The sequence below is a fragment of the Lampetra fluviatilis genome, chromosome 17 (assembly GCF_964198595.1).
Source record: "Lampetra fluviatilis chromosome 17, kcLamFluv1.1, whole genome shotgun sequence".
Taxonomy (NCBI): Eukaryota; Metazoa; Chordata; class Hyperoartia; order Petromyzontiformes; family Petromyzontidae; genus Lampetra; species Lampetra fluviatilis.
The window spans coordinates 5,449,810-5,471,455 of NC_136291.1; the positions used below are offsets into that span (position 1 = coordinate 5,449,810).

Below are 21,646 nucleotides of genomic sequence, written 5' to 3' on the forward strand. Positions count from 1 at the left end.
GGTTATTTAATGCAATGCCGCTGCCTGGGAATGGTGTGCAGTGGGACGGGATGCATATGGATGCCTACGTCCACATGTGTGTGCGCACATCTGTCATCGCTAAATTAATGGCCCTGTGCAAGTCACATTTCATGAAATGTAACGGGGGGGGGGGGGGGGCTCTCTTTTAAAACAAACAGCCTAACGGCGCCATACCTCATACATTAACCCGCAGGGGGCTCAGTGGAAGGTGTTCGTTATTTGTTCAATAAGTGATCCAGATGTGGCTCAGGGGTCAGGGGTCAGAGGTCAGGCCGTTAAGATGACAATCCTGGGTTCGAACCCGGGTTTTTAGTCACCTGTGTCTAAACTGTATTCCCAAGTGGATAGCGTGGTGACGATCTCAGCCCAGGTGAAACAAACACAGCAGGAGAACTGCTGACGTAGGTATTACATAATTATATTTAGAGATGAATAAAACGTGGGGCATCTACGTGCCGCACCATGCATTATTTCTCAACGATTCCTTTGTACTCATTCAACGTTTCCCAATAAAAAACATTTTATTCCAGTTGTATTCGTGTTGAGCCGACTGTAGCCAGCTCATGCCCTTTAAAAAAATAAAAAAGAAATGAATGCCTGCATGGAAAGAACGCCAAATATATATATGCGTGTACTTCACCATGTTTCATAAAACACGTTCAAATTTGCGCACAACGGAAAGTTTGCTTTGCCGGTCCATTACATGTGGACGGCAGCTCTTCTGACGAGCTTCACGAGAGATCGACCGTTCAAATCCTGTTCCAAGTCCCGCACAAACGGGCAACGCCTGCTTGCAGCCGGGAGGTCAAGCGGCAGCTTTACCTTATCACTGTTTACGTTACTGATTAACAGGTTGGACATTATGGCCAACCCTAAGCACTCGATCCTGAGTCGGTCTCAGGCGGCCGGGGGGACACACGGGAGGTGACGAAACGATGGCACCAAACGTTCGGTTTCTCACCGTTGCCATCAAATGAGTTCATTGTGTGCAATAAAAAAAATTAAGACAACCGTGCAATGAAAATTTTTCTGAATGCTCAAGTTGACGCAGGCAATGAGCGACGACAACATGACACTCCTGCAACCAGCTCCAACCGGTGCTGCAAACACAACATTTCGACAGCATGCAAATAACTATAGCGTAGAAAATATAACGTTACTTTTACGCGAATAAAAATTAGTGTCCGAGGCACGGTATTTCCATCGATCGCTCAAAGTTAGATGAACTACTCCCCCATCTACCTCACTCAGGGCTGTCACAAGCATCCTTGAAGACGCAGGTTATAAACAAAAGACATCTGCTTGGTATAGAAGGGGGGGGGGGGGGTTATTTAATGCAATGCCGCTGCCTGGGAATGGTGTGCAGTGGGACGGGATGCATATGGATGCCTACGTCCACATGTGTGTGCGCACATCTGTCATCGCTAAATTAATGGCCCTGTGCAAGTCACATTTCATGAAATGTAACGGGGGGGGGGGGGGGCTCTCTTTTAAAACAAACAGCCTAACGGCGCCATACCTCATACATTAACCCGCAGGGGGCTCAGTGGAAGGTGTTCGTTATTTGTTCAATAAGTGATCCAGATGTGGCTCAGGGGTCAGGGGTCAGAGGTCAGGCCGTTAAGATGACAATCCTGGGTTCGAACCCGGGTTTTTAGTCACCTGTGTCTAAACTGTATTCCCAAGTGGATAGCGTGGTGACGATCTCAGCCCAATAACCTGTGACCGCACACAAACACTTACATTTAACTGTGGATTCTCACTTAATTTGCTCAAATTCCAGCTCCCAGAATTAAAAACCATAATGCGTCAGTTTGACTACAAAGCGACAAACCTTTCTCTGTAGCATGGCAGTGGGAAAGCACAGCGCCCGCTAGTTGGTGGGTAAATGGTCATTTGAAGGAACATCAACGTCAGAAAATATCTCTTTTTAAATCCTTTATATTAAGTTCACTTTCTTGCTTGCTTGCGCGCTTACGACCGTGCAAATCTTTCGGTCGTTTTTTAACCCACTTCCCGTGATCCAATCGAGCTGACATTTTGCACACAGACTCGTTGTGCGTGACAATTTATTTTCGTGAAAATTTTTTCCCATAATTTTACACTTTTTTGGCAAAAAATTAATTATATTTAATTACCAATTGCTTAATGGTGGCAGGCAATCATCTGACCCATATGTGGCAGCCATCTCAAGCCAGAGGACGAGAGGATTCTAGCCGCCACGCATATAAATGATTTATAGTGAAAAACTTTGTTTTTACGGCTTAATTTTTTATGGATCATTCTCGAACATGGGGCACTGCTTTGCTTCGTCCAAGTAGACTCTCGACGTGACCCCCGATAGCCTCAGATTATTAGCATGATTGGCTACACACGGTGCAAAAGATGTTTAACATACATACATAGCACTGTAATAATGTAATTTTAGGAAAAGAAAAACTTATACAAAGAAAGAATGCAGTCTACCTCTGAAATATAACATGAAGAAGCACTGCCTCATCTTCTTGGTTCTTTCGGTAAAGTCACGTAGAAGGAAAATAATAATGCGTTGTGGCCGAAACGTTGTGAGAATTATTTTATTATGTTTTATTTTTATTATTTTATTATTTTCCTTCTATGTGACTTTACCGAAAGAACCAAGAAGATGAATCCCTGCAGTCACGAAAGCTTTAAATCGAAATTTAAAAGCACTGCCTCGTAACACTGAATGTGCACAAAACCAATGGTGATAAGAGTAATATACCTTCGGAGCAGAGAAAGACGACATAAGAGAGTGAATTCGAGTAAAATACAATACTGTTTTACTGGATTGCTGTTAATGATCAAAATACTGTTGTAGAGTAAAGTACAGCCGGTGTTGAAGTATTAAAATAACATTCCATTCTGACGAGACGAACTTGAATCAATTCTCCTGCACGCAACCCAGCGCTAAATCCCCAAAATATTTAGTTACTGAAGGAAATTAATCCCTGGTCACAAATATATTTCTTCCCAGTATTTCATTTGGAAAAGTTCTCGTCTCTCACAGATTTAAAAATGATGTGGTTCCACCACCACCACCACCACCCCAGTAGCTCCGCTGCTTCTGCCGCTAACGCTGCGGAGAAAATTCCGCCACTTAAACAGGCTTCGGTTAATCACTCATAAAAGATGAGCTGCCAAAAGCGTTGGGGGCCGGAGACGAGAATTATTGGAAAGTCATGAGCAGGGAGCGGGAATGCACAGCTCTGCGGTGCTTAAATCACCTTAATGGCGAAAGGCGGGGGGGGGAGGTGGATGGGATTGAGGATGGTGTTGAGGAGTGGGGCGAGAAACAGCCCCCCCTGCTACTTTCATTAGCGTGTCAGACCTTCCACAAGATGAACGCGGCCCTCTTTAATCTCAACGCAATCTGAATATAGCAGGGCAAGACGGGAGAGGAATCATGCTGCAGTCGGAGCTAAGACCATCGTCAGCCGCGCGACCCGACTGGCATTTTCGCCGTCAGCAGTCGGCTGAGAATGCGGTAAAAAAAAAAAGGCCTTTTTTAAAACGTGGTTGTAATTTTAGGAAAGTGTGTTGTTGAAGAGCTTATGCAACTCATGCACACTGTTGGTTTGTTTGTTTGGCAGATGGCAAAATGATAGGCATCTATCATGTTGCTAAGCACCTTCTTGACCCTTAAAAAGTATCCGGCTAATCCCACTTTGCCAGCAAAGCCAACAATAAGGCGCTGCTCAAGTTTGTACCTTAAGAAAAGCCTTTGTGCATTTGCCGCAAACAACGAAGTCAACATGACGCGAATGAGAGCACAGCATATGCAGGCAACCTCTCGGCCAGTGTCGGTGCACAACAAAAGGAGCTCGACGACTCAGATTCGTATCGATCCTAAAGGCCCCACAGGTACGCGCATCAACCGTGTGTGTGTGTGTGTGTTTCGGCGTACGTAAATCACATGCTAATGATATGCTAATTTAGCAATTTTCGCTCGTGGAGAAAATGAAAAAAAAATGCGGAAAAACGAGACGAGAAAAAACGATGAGAACAAACACAACACGAGATGGTAAAAAAAACACAAGTGCGGTAAATTTATACACGAGTCACAGTGGAACCTCGACAAATCAGCGCATCTGGGCAAGGGCGGCGAATCGCTACGTCTCGGGTGCCAACACAGCCAAGCCTTCGCCGCCTACGAATGCACGCCGGTGCACGGCAGCTCCGGTGAATTGGGGCGCCTCCAATTAATTGATGGGAGAAGAGAAAAAAACCCCCAACAAAAAGACATCGACGAGGTCACGGGCGGTGACACGGCCCGCCCTTAACGGGGCGATTGCGGATGAAAATAGCCACGGCCAGGCATGATGTCAAGACTGTCGCAAATTTTTGGGCCCTCCGAAGAACAAAACAAAAAAACAGGGAATCGAAGCGGTGAAGGTTTGGTGAGCAAACGTGAGCCCACAGTGTTAGCGGGCAACGGATGGGCGCTCCGTAAATAGACACGGCACTGAGAAAATAGGCTGAGGCCTGCGATAAAAGCATATAGCACGCTTGTGGTAGTGCTGCATTGCTGTATGAAGCGAAGTTTTCATATTTTGTCGCGTACTTTCGCAAAAAAAGGAACCTAATGTTACGTAACTTTTGATTCTAAAAAAGCAGCAGTTATCTGCTCCCCAAGACATTCCTGAACGTGAGGGCATTACGAAACGCCGATAATGTGGTAACCGCAAGCACATGGCACATCTGCATCCTTTTAGGGATGATAAATGGAAGGAAAACCGTCAAAAGGCAAATAATCTTCTGGACGCTAATTCCCGCACAACCAGCACCTTCATGGGCCCAAAACAAAATAGCAAAAGCGCACCACAGAGTTCTATAAATATTCTCATCTCATTGATATGTAAATAGGGATTCTTGAACTGCAACCATTCAAATGTTATCGCCACCAGAAGCACTCTCTCATTAAAAAGCTAAGTTACAGCCAACGCGTCCTTTCTCGGTCTATTTTAGGCTGCCCACCCCCACCCCACACTCCTCCCCCCCCCTGTGCTCTCTGACTCGGCAGTCATTTTTTTCTTCTCTGCCTGCTATCTTCTCGTATGCGCAGGCGATTCATCTTTTAAATCGCCTCATGCGTCCACACATCCCGGTGTCCTCCACGTCCATGCCAGGACGTGCCGCTTCGTCAACGATGTGCACACAGCAGCGGCACACCGTGGAATATAAAAAAGTGACCGGACGCCAAGGCGCCGTGAGGGCCAGCCATAAACATTGTGCCGACATGCATTAAGCATCGCCTTTTTGCCTTTCACCGGCCTCCATGCATCAGCAGGGCGGCACCACGGCACAGCCAATGATGCATCGGCGTGCCACGTGCCCATACATATACCACCGAAAACTATATATATATATTTTTTTATTTTGGCAGGTAAGGCCCACTGAGCCGAAAGAGATCTATTTCAGAAGCGACCTGGCGACAAATGATAGCTCAACGAAAGTGGCAGCCTAATACTGTAAACGCCTGTTTCTAAATGTGGAGAAAAAATCGGAGGACCCGGAGAAAAATCCACGCGACCACGGAGAGATAGAACGTGCAAACTCCAAATATACAGGCGTCAGGGTAAGGATCAAACCCATGACCTCCTGCATGTCAGGCGAGGGAGTTAACATCTCACCACAAACAGCTCTCCTTCTTCTTCTAAGCCAAATGTGCCATCGTTGTTTGCACTCGGCTGCCCGGATTTTCTTTCTCCATGTGCTTCCTTTCTGTACCTCTCCTCGAAATCGCATCCACCGCCACATTTCGCTCCACCATATCCTCCCACCTCACCCTCCCCCTCTCCTCGCTTCTGCCCTGCACCGACATCTCCCCGCGATCTCGCCTTGCGTGCGTGGCAAAACCGTCAGCGGCTAAAGCGATCAATTTCACCGAGATCAATTCCCACGATCGATTTGGCAGTGACCGCCAATCGACTTCATTGACACCGTGGCCTAGAAGACGAGGCTAAAACGTTGCACCGTTGTCGTTTTACTCTCCTACTCACAGAAGTAAAAGAAAAAACGTCACACTGGTCTTCGACGAGTTACTGTCATTTAACGTTTGGGGCAATTGAATGGAGATGTCATGCGTGCTTGCGTATACAGGACATTGACAATGCGAATTATTTCTTTGGAACTGTTCCCCTCGCACAGCTGAGTGCAACCGCCAACAAGCAGTAACCATTGTCATTGTCAACTGCATGGCCAGGCTAAGTCTCATTATGCACGTCGAGTGTGCGGTGTGCCAATTGTTTTTGCACACATGTCACGGTTGCTTTTAAGGTCCTCCATTCGATGGCGACCGTGCAAATCGTCCAACGACCACGTGTCGGTGAAAATTCGTTCAAGTCGTCCATACCAGGGCGAGGGGACGTTGCCGTGGTGTGACGGTGAGCGCACCAACTTGCAATCCAGGAGTTTTTCCCGGTTCGGTCGCCTGGTGCAGCCTTTGAAACAATGGGCAGTGTTTTTTTTCTGCCCCCGCCCCCACCCCCCTCCAGCTGCCTCTGTCCATCCAGTGAATGGGTACACCACATCTTCTTGGTTCTTTCGGTAAAGTCACGTAGAAGGGAAGTAATAAAATAATAATAAAAATAATAAAATAAGTCTCACGACATTTCGGCCACAACGCAAGCAGCCGTCCTCAGGTGATGTATGTTTTATTTTATATTATTTTATTATTTCCCTTCTACGTGACTTTACCGAAAGAACCAAGAAGATGAATCCCTGCAGTCACGAAAGCTTGAAATCGAAATTTAACCGGGTACACCACAGTTAGTCATGATACGCAGGACATGTGTGGTGGGGAAAGATATTCTGCCCAGTGTGGATGACGAGGCCAACATACCCATCTGTGAGCAGTTGCATGACCAAGCTACTGCAGAACTGCATCTTTATTTGTGAATACACATCAGGATCAGGGATGGCACGTTTGCTGATACGGTACAGTACGATAGACCTTTCCTCGATGAGTGAGCGCCTCCGATTAGCGCGGTTGCCCACGTACGGTGGGAAAGAAGTTAAACATACATACAATAGAAAGGTAAGATGGAAAGAACACAGTTATAAGGTAAACACATTGGCGATCATGGCAAGATGGGTGACACAATGCTCAAAAGGCTTTCAGATGAGAAGAGGTTTTCCCCTTTTTTCTGGCAATAAAACAGGTGTTGAGATATTAAAACACCAAACTGAAACCTTTTACAAGGAATCAAAAGGCTTGCAAATGTTCATCTCTGGCCTAAGACTGAAATTGCATTGATTATATAATTATCGTAAGGGCTTGAGTGAAACTATATTTTCCCCAAACATTTCTTTTTTTTAATGTGCAATCAGCTAATTATGCATCTAGGAGCGCCGTCAATATCATATTCCTGAGGGGAGGGGGGAAACAAATCAATATCGCCACAAACCAACTTTGTAATAATTGCACCAAGCACACAAACTCAATATAACAAGCATGTGTGCATCAGCAACCGCAACTATAAAACGCTATTTCATATTAATTGGGAGGGGAACCAGATTTGAAACGTAAGAGCTGCTGCCTTTTATCAGCATTAACATTATTGCAGGGAAATAACAACAACAAAACACTGCCATCAGAGTACAAAATTAGCAATAAAATAAGTACAACATTTGCATTAGGCTGAGCAATTAAAATAGGACTACTAATTAATTTGCACATTTGAAATTCAGCAGTACTGGATGCGGACTGTCGTGCCAACTGAAATAGTGACGATAACTGCAATTACTTTGTAAGGAGCCTAGCCACTTGCCGAGACAGTCCATTCCCTATGAGATAAAACATTTTGGGATACAACATTGGTAGTTGGTGTGCAACCACAAATAACACAAAAACTCAATACATCCGGTCAATAACACTGCCGTAAGGAGGACAAAAAATATAATCGGGGAGGCATTTCGGATGACATTCTCTCTTGTCACGAAAAAGGGCCATCGCCTGAAACGTCATAAATCATGACAATTCATCAATTCGCTAGTGAGTGGGGGGGGGAGGTAGGGGAATGAGGGCGACTCATTCCACCCCTGATAAACCAATGGAAAATATTTCGTGTCCCATTTTTTTTTTAATGGCAATAGGGCATTCCCAGAAGAGCACACGATCATGAGGAGCAGTACACTTTAGGGTTGCTCAAACAATAACCGGTAAAGCGACAACTGTTTGTTGAATCACTGACTGCTTCTGAAAGTCAGAAAGCAGTGACCGTTCCCCAAGTAGAATATTTGTAATGAATGCAACCGATTTGGGAGACTTGCCCCAATTGTGTCCGCTGCCGTGCCGGGACGCGGCATCGAACCGGTGACTTCTGGATTGCAAGTCCAGTGTACTGACCATGACATCAGGGTGGCTCCATTCCTTTGCACGTTGAAAAGGTTGTGAACCGTAATGTTTGTTTAATGCTCGATAATTTCTACACGTGCGACACACCACTTTTTGTGAGATGAGGAGTTCTCTCTCTCTCTGCTATTAACAAGGGCCATTCATTGTCTGAAATACTCCATAAAGCGAGTGAATTATTGCTAAAAGAGAGAATACAGCACAATAGGAGTGAACCATACAAATAACCCAACCGAGAATGGATACCCATCGTCATTTATATGCATTCATTAAATCCCCCCCCACAGCACTTCGCTCAAAAACGGATCACAAGTGTTTCATCACATCTACCCCTCTATTTAAGTTCATTTCATTTCAGTTCCATTTATTAGGTATAGCCCTGTGAACCAAGCGGCTCTCGACTCGGGTGCAACCACAACAAACAAAAACATAATGAACGAAACAGGAGGATTTCTCCACAAATCTGGCTGTCGCCTGATGAAGCTAGTTGTAATTACTGGCGAAACGTCGTACTCAGATTGTAAATGTTGTGGCTTGGCTCTCCAACACACCGGTGTGCTGTACTAGTGGCGAATTGGCACGTTCTGTTTACGTGACAACCCTTACTAGTTGGCCGTGTCGGGTGGTGGCGGGTTTAAGGACACATTTATACATTTTCACAATCTAACCCAAAAAAACCTGTATTACGGATGATATTAGTTGCGAAAGACTGCGTGTTAAACTGCCTCAAATACCACCGTATTTTTGTTTTCCTCTTCAAAGCAGTTCTATTGACGAATGTGTTGAGTTTCCACTGCCTCTCGTGCTGTCACATCCAAGGCCTCTCTTCTACCGAACGGCCTCTCAGGGAAACTCCTAGCTGCCTCGCGGTTCATACATAGTTGATGTGCATCGACGTGGGAACGAGGGAGCCGGTCTAAACGACGGTGCCCTGTGAAGTCGCCATCAAACGTCGACCCATGACGCTACAGAGGACAAGCAGCAGCTGAATGATGATGCACACCGAGAGCGGTGTGTGCTCCACAATGGACGAGTGTTATTGCTAAGTTTCACCCTTTCTGGCAATAAAACAGGCGCTAAGATGTTGAAACACCGAATAGATACCTTTGGCAAAGCTTCAAGTCTGCATTAACCACACATACCTGTTGCAAAACTTGCAAAAAATATGCTCTGATAATACAGGATGCTTAAAAATGTTTTTAAACACTTATATGGGACTATCGTTTTTAATGGAAAAAGAACGGATAGTAGACTGTAACATGATTGCAAATGTAAGCATGCCTGGAATCCAATCCAGGTGGTCTCCAGAGCCCAGAGGCACATTTCTTGTGGTGTTGTTGCAATTTATCAGAAGTGTTAACAATTTTATGAAGCACTCTGTATATGCCAATGTCGTGTCTGCACGTGGCAGACACAACATTGAAGCTAAACGGATACAACACTTGGTCAAATAAGGCGCAATTCCCTCCCCTTCCAACCCAGCTTAAATAGACGCTCCAAGCGTGGTGGTGTTTCATTTAGACGCTATCGCCTCGACAGACCTGGTCTTCACCTGATGACGGCTGCTTGTGTTGTGGCCGAAACGTCGTGAGAATTATTTTATTATGTTTTATTTTTATTATTTTATTACTTCCCTTCTACGTGACTTTACCGAAAGAACCAAGAAGACTTAATGATCTAAGCAAGGGACGGCCTGGCGAGAGGTCGATTCATTGGCTACACGTTTGGAATGTAACCATTTAGCAAGTGAAGTGTCACAATTCGGGGTTCACGGTTTGATTCAAGATTGGATTCTTGTCTCTCGTCACGTCTTGTTTCTCATTTGTTCTATCTTTTTTACACAGTTTTGTTCTCTTTGTTAATATTAAAGAAACATACGCACATTGCTTGTATACCGTGAATGGATTTATACACATGAAACAAAACATCTTTAGCAATGCCTCTGTGCACGCCTAGAAAATGTTCAGTCTCAAACTTGCACTAACACCTCATTACATTCTATACAATCACTTAAAAGGGTAAAAATGGCCAATGAAAATACTGCAATTATTTTAGGAATGTATAATCATGACATGAAACCAAATAGGTTTCCTTAAAAAACATGAGGGTTTTTTTTGGTTTAATTAAAAGAATGTTTAATGAGACGCTTTGTTTCTTTGTAAATGCATATTGGGTATGTGAATTAAATATTTATCAACAAATTCCCGAAAAATCATTGTTTCAGTGATTTCGGGTACTGTAAAAATGCCAGGCTAACACTCAAGGGGCACTCATTTGTATGAATATTTAAATTGTGGCTTGTTTAATATTTTATTTAAAATTCCAGACCGTAAGTGAACACTCAGCTCATCATGCGCATTAACTGTCAGAACACAGGGCACTGACAGTATCTGGGTCAGGGCAGAGCATACAGCCTCAGCGACTTGGGTGCTAATCATCACCTGCTACTACAATGAGCCACTGTGCCGCATTGCCAGAAGAAAGATCATGTGCTTATTAATGCCAGAAACGATGGCGTTCACCTGCGATCTGCCAAGATCGGGGCCTGCGAGTTAGTGGCTCTCTCGCCTCGGAGGTAGGTTTTTCATGCACGCTGGCTCCTTCTCTGTGAATTTAATGAATTCCGAAAGCGAGGCACAGCGAGGGCGAAAGAGAGGTAAGTGGCTCAGGTAGAAAAGTGAAACCCCGCTCCTACTAAAGAAGAAAAAATAAAATAAAAATAAGCAAGCATGCATGCATGCAAACCAGTAATTAAATAACACTGGTGGACATGAGCATTCGACAGACAGTTTTACATCACACCGTCTTTGGGCTTCGGGCTGTCCCCAACACTTAAAAAGGCAATGTTCCCTGACTGCGCGAAGAATCATCTCATCATGAGCGGATGTTCCAAATGGGCTTCGCACGAAACATTACGCGCGTTTATCCGTCGAGCAGATGACCCATTCTGACGTACGGCATGGTGACCGCGGTCCATTTATTGGATTATGGGAAATAATATTTTTCGCCAGGGTGCACAAGCCAGTCGCTAAAAATCTCATTACTGTGCGGTCCCTGCTGGCAGTGGTGGAGGGGGGGGGGCGGTGATGGGGGGGGGGGGTCACGTGCCGCGAGGGAGCCAGCGATCGGAGAGAAACAAAGGCAGGACTCCCAGAGCATCTCGGAATCAAACATTCACACCGCCAACGCCTCCAGAACAACAGGGCTGCAGCTCCTCGGCCCAAATGTGGTGGTGGTGGTGGGTGGTGGGGGGGTTTCTGTGTGTCTGTGTCACTTTCCAAAAAACAACAGGGCCAGAAAAGCCGCAAGTAGAAATGTTCAACTCACCGTCGTGGAGCAAAGTATCTTCTCCCGAATGTCAAGGCAGCAAATGCTGCTAATTAAGCAAGGGATGATGGAGCCGATGTTCGTTACGATTCGGGGTCACGATTCGATTTGAATAACAAATCTCTGTTGTCTTCTTTTGACAGCATAATAGCTCAGAATCCTCATGGGTAATAAATGCAAAACCAAAATATATTAATGGAGGAGTGCAAGAAGAATACGCATGTTAAAACAATAACCTCGGTCGAGTTGTACAAGACAATTTGGGATTTGTCTGGCGTATAAATACAATTACATCTCAACGTGTCGTTTGCTACAGACTCGTACATTTTTGTTCTGCCTCCTTTGGTACTTGCTCCTTTGCTTCGTGTGCAGCTTACACACAACGTGAGCATCACATTTGCATAAATAATTCTGTAATTAAGCTCGCAGACGCAACTCGATGCACGCGTGGCGATTAATCGACGGCACCGCCAGCATGCCCACCGCTTTACGATGCCACACGCGCTCACAACGAGAGCTCGCCCATCGTATTATTTAAGTGAACAACTACTCCACAAATGACCGCTTCGATTACTTTGACCAATCACATCGCAATTAAAAGGGTTCGGCAATAAAAACCACCCATCCCAACCGGTGAGGTTACGGGGCAGGGGGCTTGGTGACATCACAGGTTATCATCAGCTGCATCATAATGGATGGACATGGCTCGTAGGGGGGTTTCCCACCTTCGGGAGGCTGAATGTCGGAGTGGTCGCCATTTTTAAAAGGGGCTTCCGAGTAATCGACCACCAAAAATGTAGCGGACGAATTTCCTTGGACGGACAAATTGTCCCGGCTCTACACACAACCCGTCGTCAGCAAGCGCACAGGTTTCACTTGAGAACTCGCATTGCGCGAGCTTTGGAAAAAACAGCCTTTTGTTAAAATTCACCAAAAAAAACACATCTTGAGGGGGAATAAAAAGGCACCGAGCATATTTCAAGACAACACGAATGTATTTTTTTTTCTTTTACCAATTTAACCAATTAACCCGTCATGAATAAAAAAAATATTTAAGAAATTAGTTTCAGCTAAATAAGTTACAATATATGCATTGTGTTAAGCATCTCGTCTCGCAATTAAGAGGAGTAATTTGTCTTTACACACGTTGCAGTGTTTTATTCATTAGGCTATTTCCATACAAAGTTATAATCCACACTATGCATAATGACACTCGGTATTTTGCATGCTTATTACGGTATTGCGCTTGCAATTATTAATTTTATTTCACGCCTAATGCATTCGCATTGGATTTCTCCTCTCGTCTCCCTTAAAAGAGTAACTCGTGCTCTAGTTTCTCCAGATTACGTGATGTATTTTAGTTGGGTATTTAGAAGCGGATCACTGTGTATTTAAAAACAAATTTATTTAACCAGATAAAGCCCAATTAGCTATGTAGCTGTTTTTGCAGAAGCAACCTGGCCACAAATGATTGCTCAACGATGTGGCCTATTGTGTGGAAATATATAGCAGCCAAAAACTCGAAACGAATGTTTCTAACTGTGGAAGAAAAAATCGAAGGCCCCGGAGAAAAAACCACGTGACCACGGGGAGAACACGCAGTGCCGCATCTCATATTTAGCATGCCGTGCCTGCCACGGCCGTTTGTTCATGCCTCCTTTGGAATATAATTATTCACAATGATGGGAACACGCCGCGATGCAACAAGGCCTGCCCCGTGGGCCCCGGGTTGTTGCCGCGCGCGCAAAGAGAGGTGCACAACGGCGGAGTCCACTTCCCCCCGCCACGCACTTTGCGCTCAAATTCATTTCCAAGAAAAGCCAAATTGAAAGGGAATGAACCAAAGCAAACGCAGGGCGACTCTCCTCGCCAAATTTGCGCATTGGGCCGAGCTTCTTTGCCGAGATGAGCGGCATTTACAGACTTCGATTGAAATGAAAGCGAATCTCACAGTCGCCGGCTCAGCCTACACAAACATCTTCGTACCTCTTTTCATGCACATGCGAAAGGTTATACGAATGCCCTTCATGTATACGATAGGGGGGGTTACCGATGCATCGATTCATTGACATTGATTCTCATATATAGCGGGAGGGAGAGTGCTGCTGTCTGCTGCATGGACTGGAGGTCACTTGATGGGATCTCAGAGGTACATGAATGCTACGAAAATGCATTTAAAGGACTTGGCTGCTGTAAATGTCCATATGATAAGCCACTTCGCTGAGCTATCATCTGCGGCCAGGTCGCGTCTGAAAAAGAGCTACTGTATAGCTCAGTTCAAGTTCAAGTTCATGTATTAGGTATAGCCCTGTGAGCCATTCGGCTCTTGAATCGGGTGCAACCGCAACAAACAAAAAACAAAAACATGAACAAGAAAACATCTTAAAGTGAATGTGACTTAGTGGGCCTTACCTGCTAAAATAAAATGTTAAAAAATTTTGTTTTACTTGTTTTTTTCTGAGACACGTTGTAATAGTTCAGATAACCAACAAGCCATGCTCGGTAATTGTGTTATAACATGCACCACCATCACCTGACGCCACCCTCGTGCTCGTACATTTTGTATCCTTGCATTCGTTAATTTGTTTATTCTCTTGCACTGGGCCAAGCTTAACCAAGCGCGGCACTGTACAGACGATGTGAATCAATGCCGCAAAGAGAAAAAACAAATCTAATTTACAACTGAACAATAAAACTTCATTCCAGGGGGCTCTTCATGAAAGTGCTAACACGTTACCAACTGTGCAGGTTTTGCACCAGACTTGGCCGCTTCACAGAGTTCTCGATTACATTTTCTTTGGCGACCCAAGCCTGCAACGGTGTTTTCTTTTTTCAAATCCCATGCCACCAAGTTTGGAAAAGAGACGTGGATGTTTGCTCTGGGAAGCTTTAAATAAGCACCGCATTCTTGTGTCCAGTAAACAAGGGAGCGGGAGTCTAAAGATGGTAAGAGTTGGTTATTCAACGTTTAAAAGTTCACAGAAACAATGCAGAGACACATGCATTTCTAAATCTGGCCCTAAAGAAAAGTAGCTGCTCCTAATTTGTAATCCTGTGATTGCATCTCCTCCACATAATCCTGTTTAGTAATTATAGAACTTCACAGGAGCATGAGATGTCCACTGCATGCACCTGTGGATCAGGTAGTGATGTAGCCAAATGTATGGCAGAGGAATGAATTTAATCCAGCATTTGTGGACAGCTTTGAGTGTGATATGCTCGTATGCAAGTAATGCGGCACCCTCCTTAAGATAGTGCCGAGACTTGGCGAGGATTTTCCCGTTAAATATAACCATCCCTCTTCTTGGTTCTTTCGGTAAAGTCACGTAGAAGGGAAATAATAACATAATAAAAATAAGACATTATAAAATAATTCTCACGACGTTTCGGCCACAACGCAAGCAGCCGTCCTCAGGTTTATTATTTCCCTTTTACGTGACTTTACCGAAAGAACCAAGAAGATGAATCCCTGCAGTCACGAAAGCTTTAAATCGAAATATAACCATCCCTATAACGCTGTATGCAGAACTGGACTTAATATCCAGAGGGTGCCAATTCGATCTTCCTGCCAGAGCAGTTACAACTGCGAGCAAGCTCCTCATATTCCTGCGCCTGCGCCCACACACAGCAGTATAAATGGGCAGGTCGTGTGCGGTGGGGTAAATTGCGGGTATACTCCAAGTTCTTCCAAGATATCTGGAATGTGTGGAAGAGTAGGCCAAAGCATCTACTTATAGGGGGCTCTCTAGAGCTGCATATCGTGCAGGCCCTGCCGCCAGCAGTGGTGCGAGTTGAGAAATTTCAACGACGCCGTGGCTTCACCTCAACTTCTGATGACATTCTACGCCGAACAACAACGACGACGACAACAAAAGGGTGTTCACGTCAGAAAACATTTGGCAGCAACATTTGGAGGCTGCCGCTGCTCCCATTACACCAACGCAAGTCTATCAAACATTCATCAACGCGGCGGGGATGGGGGGATGGGGGGAGGGGAGGGGAGGGGAGGGGTGGGGTGGGGAGGGATTTCTTGGAAATGAAAACGGGCGACTCACCCCCCACCAGTGGTGCACGGTGTCAGGAAGGTCGGCGTTCTCGCGCGTCCACAGCGGCACGATGTCTCGGTTGAAGCGCTGGTCGAACCACTCGGAGAGGCCCGAGTCGGCGACACAGCTGTCACACGCGCACGTCTTCACGCCGGCGCCCAGACCCCCGCGTCGCGACGGCAGCGCGTCCCCGCTGCGCGCGGGCACCAGCTTCACCCTGCGCGTAACGGGCAACGGGGCGCAGAGACAACAACAACAAAAAAATTAACCCGTAAAACAAAGTTTTTCGCTATAAATCCTTTATATGCGTGGCGGCTAGAGTCCTCTCGTCCTCTGGCTTGAGATGGCTGCCACCTATGGGTCAGATGAATGGCTGCCACCATTAAGCAATTGGTAATTAAATATAATTTATTGTTTCCTAAAAAGTGTACAATTTTGGAAAACATTTTTCACGAAAATACATTGTCATGCACAACGAGTCTGTGTGCAAAATGTCAGCTCGATTGGATCACGGGAAGTGGGTTAAAAAACGACCGAAATATTTGCACGGTCGTAAGCAAGCAAGCAAGTGAACTTAATATAAAGGATTTAAAAATGGGCAGAGATCTCCATTGTGTAGTTTGCTCGCACATTTTTTTGACCACAAGTGTGCGCGGTGAATGCAGAGTTGATGCTTTGCGAAAGGTTTCTATTTGGTGCTTGGACATCTTGACACCTCCTCAACGTATTTGATACTTGCAAAAAAGTCCCATAAATGCCGAACACACTGTTGGCGCAAGTGCTGTTATTGAGCACCTATGAAGGCCGGCATGGCACACAAGGGGGTGGGTGGCCACCACCACGCCCAGCCACCTTTGTCTCCCCAGCAACGATGGTTTACACACCGCACCAGGTAATCATTTTCGGCCGAATCGACCTAGAGCAGACCCAGGACTGGTTCGAAAAAAATAACCATCACTGGTGTTGGCCGTGAGCGGGAATTGAACTCGGGTTAAGGTTATACGGGGGATCTTTGTCTTCGTTTTGTGTGCATGTTGTAATCTTGGGCGATGCAACATGACTGGTGTAACGCTGGGAATGGACACGCCGCCTCGAACGCTCGCTCACGAGGCGGCGGTGCTCCCTCCGTGTGACCTCTACCATCTCGGTTAAAAGATTTGCGTTGAGTGAACGCGCTTCTGTTAACAAACTAAGAAAAGTCTTCTACTTGGTTCGTACGGTAAAGTCACGTAGAAGGGAAATAATACAATAATAAAAATCAAACATTATTAAATAATTCTCACGACGTTTCGGTCACAACGCAAGCAGCCGTCCTCAGGTGAAGAACAGGTCTGTCGGGAAGACAGCGTCTGTTAACAAAAACTAAGTAAAGCACCGCGTGGACGTTTATTATCTTGGCCAACAAATGAACGTGGAAGAACGCGGCTCCACGAGGAGCCAAAGCGTTGCGAGTCTTTACACAAGTGTATGTAGCTGGGCTGGACAGATGACAATCTGTACCAAGCTCGCTGGCTGATAGGGGGTTAGCGATCGTTCAGACTGCCCTCACTGCTTCTTACCAAAACACTACGTGAATGTGTGAAAGGATATATAAACATTCTTAATTCCATCATCATCATCATCCATGACCAATTCATCCCTCACATTCTTGCACAATTTAACATGATAAAAATTAGGGTTCTTCTGTATACGAAATGTAGCAACAGGTAGTCTTTGTACTCTATTAAATATATTTTTTTATCTAAAAAAAACTTTTTTTTTCCTTATGCCAGGCACCTGGCACGAGCCTCTGTCACGGGACAGGGAGAGAGAGGAATGTGGCAGCTGCCCTCATAATCGGAGGTAAATGGCTGGCAGCCTCTCTCGTGTCGTACTACGCCTCCGTAAAACTCCTCAAAGACATACAAAAATACCGTGACGGAAAAACCCCCTTTGCCACGTGCTCGTACCACGGCCAGTTCGGGTCTTAAAACTTTGGACAAACTCATTTTGACGAAGCCATTAATGAAAACGCCTCACCGCAAGCGTCTACCTGAGCAGACTTTTAAATAAACGATTGCCCGTAATGGCCAATGTCCTTCCCCTGGAAAAGATTTTCAATAATATATCAACGGTAGCTTCCGACCAAAAGCCCACGGTAATAACCAGCACAAGCGCCCCACGCGTATGTACAGACGGACAAAAGAAATGGCATTTTGAGAGCGCTTATTGATTTCAAAGAGGTTTAACAGGGGAATTAAATCTTTGACTCAGCAAACACAGTGGACTCGCACAAAATTGCTGTGCCAGCCCTTCCACATCCCTCGCAACAAAAAATGAAAGGGAATGCTTTGAAATAGCGCCAACATAAGGGAGCATTGAAGTACAAGTCAATCAACAATCCCACTTCATTCGGGCGGAATAGTTTGTTAAAGTTTTGTTAAATTGGCAGGGCAGGAATTGTGAGCTTTAATGAGTGGCAACACAAGCAATTCAGCAGCCATCAAAGAAACCATTTGCATTAAAAAAAGATTCAAGGAACGAAATGACTCACAAAGCGAAGGCATTCTCAATAATGGCGCTGCCTCATCGGGCAAAATGCGGCTGGAGAGTTAAAACAAAAGATACCCGACTCAAGCGTGGGAGATTGCATCGCAAAACTCATAGGCATTTTCTTTCTCATCTTTCATTTTACGTGAAAACATCACTTGGCACAGTACCCAATTACTGCATAACAAAGGTCCCCCCCCTCCCCACCCCCCACCTTGGAGTCTTCCCAAGCACTCCCAGGCCATGGTCTCTGCTATTGCAATGTGATGAGCGATTGGCAAAGAAGGCAGAGGCGAGCGATGGAGCGCGTTGGTGGCCGCACTACGCCTGAAATGTCAAACTATAAATAAGCAAATAAATTGCTCCCCGCCTCCCCCACCCTGCCTGGATCGCACGACTCATGTGCGGTGCTGGTGGGCAGCTGTCAGGGTGATCAGCTAATGGTCTCAACCTGCAATAGGAGCATGGCCATGCCTTTCCATCCAGTGGCACACGGCTTGCGTAAAGAAATGTATATTATGCCGACGGTGGAAATATCGTTTGAGTGCGAAGTAAATGTGGAAAGAATCAGCGGCGTTCGTGTGCGCAAGCCGAGTCAACCAGAAAGACAACCGAGACGGACGGGTAAAGTGCCGGCCATAGGCCTAGCGTGGGACGATTGGCTAATGGTAACGTAGGGAGATTGCGAGACTGAAGTTTAAATAAGCGGCTTGAAAAGTAAATGGCTGACAGCTGAGAGCGGGTGTCTGACAAGAGACCAGAAATCTCGTGGCAGGATAGGATCGGCAGTGTAGGAACCCACAAGAGCGTGGAGCAGGTGAGTCGGTGCACGTGTGCAGAATGGAGGAGGGCTGCTTGCCGAGACTCCACTAGCCCAGAGACCAAGGGGCAGACCGAAGATGAAATTGTAAGGAGGCTGTCAGCTTAGATCTCACAGGTTGCGTATCTTTTGTGCCATCTCTGGGATATGGCGGACGCGGTTGACAGCGTTGGCGAGGCGCGGTGGCATCCAACGGCTTTGGCCGAGATGACGCCTTGATCTTGACCTCGAGTTCGCATTTGAGGCAAATATTTAAACAAACAAGGCAGTGGGAGAGGAAACATTGGAAGTGAAGGCGAGGCCACTCAAAGCACTCGTCTCTTGTCGCGCGGGCTCAGAGGGGAATTGATTTGTTATTCTCCCGCAGCGAGCTCACCTGCGCGTGCGCGCGCTTAGGAGCGGCCGCGACGCGCGCACACACAAATTAACACGACTCCAGGTGGACGCTCCGCGTGGGAGAGACTAAGAAGCGGGTGGCGAGAACGCAATTCCCTCCCCGTGAACGCCACTGGGGGAATGTGCGGCGGAACGCCCGCACGGGAACGGCTTTCGTCGTCAAGAGTCGCCACCAATCCCCTTCGTGTCCATCAATCAGAGGACAAGGGGGCTGCGACGCGGGGAGAGCTCTCGCGCCGCGTCGCCCTGCTCCGCACCCACAATAGCCCCCTTTCAGGCTTCGTTATGTCGCCCCCACGCTCGCCCCTAATTGGCGATGCCATTTGGAATTTTCAAACAATTGCCGCTTTATACGTGCCGACACTTCGTGGGCGCGCACACAAAGGAGGAAGGTCCTCCGTTGCCGCCGTATAGAAATCCGCCGCTAGCGAGCACCTGTCGACGCTGGTGCGGCAAAACGAGTGGCTCGTTGGGTTGAGCTGACCTAGGTGAGTGCCGAGACATGCTTGGATATGCCATTTGCCGCAAATGTTTTCCATAGCTCGGAATCCAAGCCAGGTGCTGGGATCTTGGCACAGTGAATTAAGCACTCTAATAACCACAACTATTTGCAACGAGGAGTGATGGCGCAGCGTTTAGATTTTTGCCCATAAATACCATCAGTGGCAAGTGATATCTGAACCTGTCGGGGGCTTCGGCCTAGGTCATTTCAGCCATAAATGAGTATCTGCTGCCATGTGTAAACAAACTAAACACTGGGGTGACAAAAGTGACTGGGCATGGTGCTAACAACATCACCGCTTGTGAACTATGATACGTACTTGGTTACAGCACTTACCCAAACAATCTATAATGCGACATGTGGGAACCTGTCTGTATATATATGCAAAGAGACAAAGATCCCCCATATAGCCTTAACAGATTGTTGGGGCAAGTGCTGTTAGCGAGCACCTATGAAGGCCGGCACGGCACAAGAGGGGGTGGGTGGCAAACACCACGCCTGGCCACCTTTGTCTCCCTAGTGGCGATGTTTACACACTGCACCAGGACCGGTTCAGACAATCATCACCGGTGCTGACCATGAGCAGGAATCTAACTCGGGTTGCCGAGTTCGTAGCGCAGCGCGCTAACTGCTATGCCGCCGCTCCCCACACACGAGCACCAATGTCATATTGACACTTTGAAACAAAAGCTGTTGATGGGTTCCTGGTATGACTTCAATGATACAAGAGAGGCCAGCACTATACTGTACACCCAACGTTAGGACAGGCCAGGAACAGAATCCAGGTGGCCTGATATGAACCCAGGCAATGCCATATGCTCGCCATAGCATAATGACTGCTCAAAACACAACACACGCACGCACTCCAGTATATACAATTATATGCGTATCCATTAGATAAAATCTAATTCAAGCACTCACCTTGCATCCCCATATCGCATCACACAGTGCAGGCTTCCTTGTATTAATTTCAGACGAATGTTTAGTGGCCTTAAGCATAACCAACCACCGTTAAGTTCACAATCATCATCAGGCATGATCGATCCACTGCTGGGTGAAGGCTTTCCCAGGCTGCCGCGATCTGTCACAGTAACAATCCACCCAGTATCTCCACGCAAGCGGATTTTCGCTCTAGCCCCTCAGACGTTCTCAAAGACGAGTTCCATTCCTTGGCCGTCACTTCCATCATTAGCCTCGATGATCGGCCATCGTCCCTTATAGCGACGTTCCCCGCCTCAAAGCCCACACTTTTCCGAACAGTTTGAATTACGTATTTAACCTGCCCCCTGTTCTCGAATAGACTTGCCTTTTATTCCTCAATGTAATTTGCGTATCATTCTGTCTCTCAGTGTAATTCACAGAATGCATCTCTCCAGGTCTATCTGCGCACTTTACGCTTTTTTTCCCACAGAAAACTAAAAAAATCTCTTTAAAAATTGTAAGAGGCTTAAGGAGAAATTGTGCCAAAGAGTCATGAACCCTGAAACCCGTAGGGCAATAAATCCAAGAGCATGGGGCCGCAACACAAGCTCCCTACCTCAGCATGCCGTTGCCTCCGAGTCGCCTGATTTATTGCGTCTGGGTATTAGAGATCTAGGCGGAGGATGCACGTGGGGCTGACCGTGACTCCG

At 46.3% G+C, this 21,646-nt stretch overlaps 1 protein-coding gene across 3 annotated transcripts in view; it reads right to left on the reverse strand.

The window, feature by feature from the left end:
* Window positions 1-21,646, reverse strand: part of ST3GAL2 (ST3 beta-galactoside alpha-2,3-sialyltransferase 2) — a 98,535-nt gene that overhangs the window by 33,037 nt on the left and 43,852 nt on the right. For all 3 annotated transcript variants that reach the window (XM_078864039.1, XM_078864038.1, XM_078864040.1), the window contains exon 3: window positions 15,778-15,985. In XM_078864039.1, coding sequence (XP_078720165.1) covers window positions 15,778-15,985 — 208 coding nt within the window. The remainder of the gene's footprint in view (window positions 1-15,777; window positions 15,986-21,646) is intronic.